The sequence below is a fragment of the Eurypyga helias genome, unplaced genomic scaffold (genome assembly GCF_000690775.1).
Source record: "Eurypyga helias isolate BGI_N326 unplaced genomic scaffold, ASM69077v1 scaffold36358, whole genome shotgun sequence".
NCBI classification, from domain to species: Eukaryota; Metazoa; Chordata; class Aves; order Eurypygiformes; family Eurypygidae; genus Eurypyga; species Eurypyga helias.
The window spans coordinates 7,611-15,179 of record NW_010265624.1 but is presented as its reverse complement, the minus strand read 5'-3'; the positions used below and the strand labels follow the sequence as shown (position 1 = coordinate 15,179).

The 7,569-nt window shown below is 48.6% G+C and overlaps 1 protein-coding gene across 1 annotated transcript; it reads right to left on the bottom strand.

Moving 5' to 3' along the window:
* Window positions 1-2,123: 2,123 nt before the first annotated feature.
* On the bottom strand, window positions 2,124-7,359 carry TMEM248 (transmembrane protein 248). The gene is made up of 6 exons (XM_010156809.1): window positions 7,180-7,359; window positions 6,293-6,578; window positions 4,895-5,045; window positions 4,042-4,225; window positions 3,448-3,591; window positions 2,124-2,741 (listed from the first exon to the last, which is right to left on the bottom strand). The coding sequence occupies exons 1-6, from the start codon at window positions 7,336-7,338 to the stop codon at window positions 2,721-2,723; spliced, it is 945 nt and encodes a 314-aa protein (XP_010155111.1). The 5' UTR covers window positions 7,339-7,359; the 3' UTR covers window positions 2,124-2,720.
* Window positions 7,360-7,569: the final 210 nt, after the last annotated feature.

Genomic DNA, 7,569 nt, shown 5'->3' with positions numbered 1-7,569 from the left:
GGTAACTGGAGCTGGGATTCAACAGTCACATTATCCCCGTTTCAACAGTATCCACGCACGTCGGCACTCAGCCTCCGGTCTGCCTTGAGCTGCACCTGCAGCCGGGAGGCAGTGGAAGCAGGAACATCCTCAAGGACCAGCAAGAGAAGCTGGGTCTGGGTCACGATGGGCACCAGCCACATTTCCCACACCGTGTCACACAGGGGCCTCGCTGCGCCACAGGTACAGCCCAGGGTTTGAAAGGCCCATCTATGGCGGACTTGCCATACTCGTCCCCCTCAGTGGTCCACGCGACGTGGGTGATTCATGGAACCTCCACGGCAGCTGGGCAGTAGAAATCAAGACGAGAGAATAAACTCCATCTTTTTTATTCTGCAAAGCAATATGCACATCTTCCAAACACAAAATTAATCTAGGAGAGAAATGTCATTTCCAAATCGGCATTAACCATCATGCAACAAGACAAGTGAAATGTAGGAACAGAACAAAACCAAAAAGCCATCTTAACCCTACGATCACCTGCAGAGGGTTGAAAACCAAGGCTCAGGCTTCCTAGGTAACGCCAAAGAACGCAAAAGAAAAGGGCAGCTTTCTAAGAACAAGAAAACGCGTAGAAATAGAATCAAAACTGATTCAAGTCGTAGTTAAAAAGAAAAAGAAAACAAAAAAGGAAAGATCAATATGATCTGAACTTTAATATTCAAGTTTTTACTCTTCTGTTCGGCTGCATTTGATGTCTGTCGGTTGCGCCCAGGAACGATCCGATATCTCCCAGCGTTACAGCGTCCCGATGCAATGGGCACCCTTCCCTCCCGCAAGGCTGGGGTGCAGAGGGATAAACTAAGGCAAAAAATCCAACCCGAACGTTTCCCTTTGGCATTTGTGGGTTGCAATCTGAGTGTTTCTGGGCAGCTCGAGTCGGCATCAGTGCAGACGGCGGGTACGTGTGCCTGAGGAACAGCTCGGGCAGCCTTCTGACTGCCCCGTCCTGCCTTCACCCACGCGCTTCCGCGACGCAGCATCAGCCCGCAGCAGCATCAGGAGAAAAGGGGAGCCTCGCTTTATCCCTGGACTTCCAACTAGGCCATCTCCAAAGCTCTGCCTTCACGTCCCCGAGAACACGTGGTGGTTAACGCCACCTAAGGAACTGAAATTCTAGAAAGGAAACGCACGCTGAAGAAAAGCGACTTTTGTGCCTCACAGGCTCTGAAGACTCCTAACTTACTGGGGTCCCACACAGACCTCGAGGGCACCGTTCAGAGTGGCTCGAGATAACAAATCAAGAAGCTTACACCAGCGTAACTGAGACCGAGATGTGCACTTGGGCTGCTTCCTCTGTGCAGTTTAGAGGGAAAGGGGGAGGGGAGAAAGCACACGTGTGTGCATGCAGACCTCCAGCTGTAGGACCTGGCGAGCGCTGACAGACACGACGAAAGGTCAGCTAAGGCAACCAGTGGGATTTCAACAGCAGCGGTGGAAATGTCTGCAGAGGGACCCTGACTCCTGAAAACTGAGGAGGGTACTCGGAAAGAACCCGGAAAGAAACAGCAAGAGCCAGAACAGGAAAGGGAGAAATGCACAGAAGAAACCCTCTGAGTTAAAGAGGGGACACCGAGCACAGAACGTGTTTTACCACGCGGTTCCTCTGACCTTAACCACTACAGCCCAGTTCCCTCCCTGCTGCGGTCCCCGAGCGTCAGACGGGCAGCAAAGCTCAGCCCAGCGTCACGCGGCTGCCTCGGGGGCGGCTGCAGATCCCAGAGGGGAGCTCCGTACTCAGCCTACGGGTCTCCTTTCCTCCCATGACTTGCACTTGCCCAGGGCCTGCAGGGCCCCAGCAGACTGTTCATACAGCACAGCTTTTTGCCGAGCTTCACCTTCCAGAAAACAGAAGAGTTTACGGAAAGCTGCTCTGCAGCAGACACGCCGCCCTGGCTTTGAGGGCTGCGGGTGGGAGCCCAAGGGGAAAGCTTTCCAGACGGTCTCTGCTGCCGGATTCTCCGGCATCCAGCAAGCCAAAAACAATGATGAGAGAAAACAATCAAACAGCACTTTTCAATAAGAAACATCTTAAATTGGGACTTCACTTCTTAATTCTTTTACTATGAATAAAAGCACAAGTTTGTCCTAAATACAGCACTATTAAAATGTGAATATGTGTTTCTTTTTCAAAACCAGGAATCTAAAGTGTGGATGCCTTTTCCCGCAAGCAAGGAGCAAATGGAGGAAAGGATCAGGCCACACAAATGCACATTTACTTCATGTAGTAGATTGGTGGCTCTGGAAATGCAGTATCATCCCAGAGGTGCATACTGTTCAAACACACGTCACTGGGCAAAAAACAAAGATCTATGGGTTTGTTTGAGACACTTGCAAAGGCATCTTAACCTGCCCAGATGCAGCTAGACAAAAATATCCTGCTCTGACTCTATGTAGCCATATCACTACCCATATCTACACGAACGTTCAGCTGTGTCCACAGGTAAAGACTGAGCGTTTCCGGCCGCACTACAATGCGGAACAAGTGCATCACCTGACCTAGTCTGGATATACTTTATAAATATGTACAAATCAATTACAGGCACTTGAAATGTCTTTGGTTGGAATAAACCAACATTGCAAGGTAATGTATTCACAGAGTGTTAAGACCCGTCTGGGTTCAGTTTTTAGCAGGCAATGATTACGGTTCTCAGACATTCTCAGCAAAAGGAGAGGATGGATTACGCTTCTGACAAAGCAACCTAAACAAAAGAAGCAGAAAACATTTCATTAAAGTCAAATTCTTGAGCCCATAGCAGTGATATTACTTATCTCCATGCAGCTGGCATATGTGTCCTTGCTTTTTCACAGAACCTCGAGAAGTCTGACTTGGAAAGGAAATCAAAGTGAGGCTGAAGGTGTTTTGTATTTAGCACAATCAATTGAAAAATCAAATCCCACACCACAAAAACACCCTCAAAACGGCTTCTACTACAAAATATCCTAAGATCAAAAGGTGCCAACATTAGCTTTCTGCTTCACAATTAAATAAACCCACATTTAGTCCTTCAGGCCAAGTGCAGGTCTCCAGCGCAGTACTGAGTAAGGGCTGTTTCAGCAGCTTTGTCGCTGAACTCCAATTAACAACCATCAGAACTACGTACCATGCCTCAGGCCAAGTCTTCAGCCTCGTGATAAAAGGTAAATAAAACTGCTCAGTCCTCCCTATTCCTGCTTCGTACCAAGCGCTGTGACTACCACCAGAGTTACGGCAGAAGAGCTGCATCACAGCGCTTCCTCAACTGCAACAATCCACTTCCGCAGGGGAGAAGTCCACCCCTGAGGATCTACGAAGCACATATATGTATTCCGTAGCACCCACCTGTACTGTCCACAAGGAAACACCCATGTCTCTTTGAAAGGGAATGAAAGCTACAGAGTCAGTATTTTGTTATTACGCAGACTCACCTTGTCCGAGCAGAACTCTGTATTGCTTTGCCTCAGTTTGCTTGGTCTGCCTTTAATGACTGCATAGCAGAACATGGTAATCACCATCACAAAAAGAAAGTAACTGGTGTGCATGAGATGCAGGTTTATTAGCGAGCGATCATCCTGCACAGAGAATTAAAACCATTTGCTGACAATGCACCGGTAGTTGGCATTTTATATTAAAGCAATAATTATCAGTTCAGCACAGAAATTACCTCATGAACCAATTCCCTCCCCTTTGTGCAGCTGGCACAGCAATGGAACTGATTCCTAATTGTGGCACAAAGAGCCCAAACGTCCCTCACGTTCAAAGTCTCCACTAGAGATCTCTTCCCACGTACTGGCAGTGTCTTGTCAAAGGACTTCAAAATATAGATGTTAGTTACAAAAAGCTGGGGCACATGGAGACCATCACGCCCCCAGGGGTAAGAGACATCCCTGGTTCTGCCTCAGCCCTCGTACCACATAATAAACCTGAATATCACCCTTTTAGGATGTGAACAGAGCCATATCCAATTAAACAAGGGCCAAGTATTTATTTAACTTAACACACAGAAACACCACGGCACTTACATCTGGCACTATAACGGTTAGTTTGGGATTCAAAGCATGATACACTTTTCCAATCGCTCCTTTGTAACACCAGAAGGGGTTATAATCCTGTGCATATTTTGTGTTAGAGTCCCTTGCTGTGGTGAAGATCTTGTACCACAGCGTAGCGTTGCCGTACGTTTCGGGAACACAATGTGGTGGCTGACTGCAAGGAAACAGAAACAATTAGCACCCCAGCTGCCGTTCTCGTGTTCCGTAAGGCTAACCCTCAGAACTGAGACAAGTCCAGGCATCGCCACAGCGGCACAGAATACACTTTTGCTTTGGACCTTCCAAACAACAACAAAACCCAAAGCTTAACCCAAAGGGCCTATAAAACTCATACGATTCCTGTACTAAGACTGGAATTGAACTGCACGTTGTTATAGTGAGCCAACAGCCCACAGCTTGATTAGAAAAGCACTGATTTTCATAAGGCTTCCCAGAGCCGTGCGAGTTCTCCAGGGCACACCTAGGGAGGGCAAAGGAAAGCAAGGTGTGTACCTGCTGGGGTACGGCAGCAGAGGAATATTCGTCTCACGCTGATCCCTCAGCAGGGAAGAGGACAAGAACCTCAGTGTCAAACCTTAGCTCTCACACAATGTTGTGAAACCTTGGGTATCTTTCTTAACTCGTCGCGGATTCTTTTGCTCCAAGTGAAGGTTAAATCACAGGAGCAGGCTGAAAGGCAGGTAGGGAGAGGCAGGTAGGGGCAGGCAGGTACATAATTTCCCCAGTCAACGATAACATCGTCAGGAAGTAACAACCTCCGAGAACCAGCTGAGGAGTGAATCACCTGGTAACCAGACTGTAAGAGTGTTTAAAAGGCACTTACACTGTTACAGGAAAGACACTGCTGGCTGCTGTCACGGTCATGCAGGTCGTGAACACAACCTGCTCGCAGTGGCCATGAAGAACACAGTCATCCGAATTCCAGGCAGCCGGCAGCGTGAATGTAATATTTATCTCCTCATGGGATTCTCTGCCTTTGAGAAGAGAGAAGGAGAGCTGGTTTTCATTCACAAAAGTATCTGAGCGACAATCACCAGGATAAGGACAACTCGCAGGTGACTAAGGTGGCAGCCATAACCCCGAGGCTGTACCTCTGAAGTCAGCCAGGATCTTTGCTAGCAACAAAGAGAGCAAAAAGAAAGTTAATAAAAAACCAACCCACCCAAAAAGCCCAGCTGCTGGCCTTTCTAATCTCTCCTGCCCCCAGAAGCGGGGTCATTAGGCTCTTTTCAGAACTGAAACACACAATGTGCGAGTTTGTGCATGTTCAGAGACTTTACCATGCAGCAACATCACAGATCTTTAGCCTTTCTCCCCCAGAAGACCTTGTTCCACATTTGCCTTTTCCGATGCTCACTTTTCAAATTGGAGAAACTCATGTAGACAAAAAGGTGCCAGAAGACACCGAACTGCAGATCCGATGTGTACGTGAACTTCATAGAGATATGTTAATGCTGAAAATAAATCCAGGCTATTGGAGATGGCACTTGCATTTGACAGCCCTTCAACCAGGAACAAAGCACCAAATAATACAGTAATGCAGACTTACAGCTACGGCAAATGCCTCCTCACAGGTCTCTGAGGTTCAAGACACCTTCAGGCATTGTTATAAATAGCAAACCTGGCTAAAAGCGAAAATTCAATGAGGTTCTATTACCAATTTCTACTAATTGTCTACAATCTCCTGTCAAAACTCACTGCCAGGACAGCCACGCAGCAGGTGAGCCTCTTCACACCACAGAAGTTGTAACCACCTTGGGTTTTGCTGTTTGCGACATGAAAGCTCATTCATCTGTGCATTTCAGCATTCTTTAAACAACACGCTACGTGCTCCCCAACGCTACGTGCTCCCCAACGTGTCTACACCAGTGCCTTCGACATGCGTGCAAGGATGCGAAGATGCATCAAGACACTACTGAAGACAGTCACTGCAGAAGCTCTCACAGCTTGGAATTTTTCTGGCTTAAAAATTACCTTCCCTTGTCATCAGGTTAATCATTTAAAACTGCAAAGCCTAATCTTGGCAAACCTGCAGGTCCTTTCCCACGCCGAGTGCAGGGACAAGCAGACGAGTGAAGGGCGCTAGGTAAGAATACACTGACAGCACACCTGCAAACACGCGGGTGTTCTGAGCAGATTTACCTCACTGGTAATTAGCTGGAGAGCTTTTATTTGATTACAGAGGGATCACTCAGATTTACAAAGGCCAAGTCTTCCATACCTGACAGTCCAATTTGGTGTCCAAAAACCGTGGAGCTCAGGTGTGTAACGTTGCGAGAATATCCCCCAAAGGGTCTGAGCGGGTCCAGCGTCAGCGTGACCGTAACAGAGATGTTTATGGGGCCCGAGTCCTCGAGAGCCTGGGGAGACTGGGTAGAAGATCTCGCCTGCCCGCTAGTCACGGTGCTTTCTGGAGTCGTAGTGTCGTTGACCAGGTGCTTTAAGGTTTCATTCTCCGATATACAGAAGTCCAAATCATTAAACCTCAGGAGGAAAGTGTTCCAGTCCTTAAAGCAAAGGTGAACACATCAGCCAGACGCAGACCTCGGCAGGCACCGCCCCCCTGCAGCGCCAGGCCAGGGCCCAAGGCTACCTGGCTCACAGAGCCAGCACAAATACCACCACGGCTATCCCGGCAACGGGATAAACGCTGCTCAGAAGAGTTAGACGTGTTCGATCCCAGGCACTGCCCGACCACCACGCAGCGCGGAGGTGGGATATCCTCCTTTCAGCGACCAACGGGATCTACTAACTTGGTCTGTTCTCACTGCGCTCAGGGTGCCAGCGCTTTCTAGCAAGGTTTCCCTCAGCACAGAACAGCACGGCTGGTAAGGTCAGGAGATTCACAAACAAGCTACTGGCACAACAGAAGAAGGAGAAGAATGGCTCCTAGCCACCGCAAGGATGAGCCGGTCTTCGGCCTCATCCTCCAGCTACCCCAGAACTGTGCAAACACTGACACCAACAGCCCTTTCCTTAGGACAACAGTCTGCCATCGGCTGCGCGCTCCCAAGGCAGGGCTCTTGGGGGAAAAATAACTCATTAGCTTTGGGCGTGTTTTTCACATTAGTATTCCCACTGTTTAGCTCAGGAACATTTTGCACCTACCTCTGTCATTTCTGGTGACTTGATCTCCTTGATTTTGAAGAAATAACCCAGCGTCAGGAACGCTATCGCCATGGCGCTTACGCTGATCATAAAGACCACAAGCGGAGGTCGACTGCTGACGTAAACCTTCAGGTTCTCCACCAGGTTTATGCTGAACATTATTCTGACTGGTCACCTGAAAACAAAGCATCCGAGAACAGTGGCTGGGCTGGCTGTGTCACGGGGTGGGCAGATCACAGAAGACAACCACCAATGGAATCATATAGCAAAACAGATCCAGTTGTACGGCTCTGTCCTCACGGGCACAGACTCAGTACGCCTTAAACACAGCACAAACCGAACGCCTGACGTCACCTTCTCTCACCTGAAATCGCCGGCTGGCCACAGATT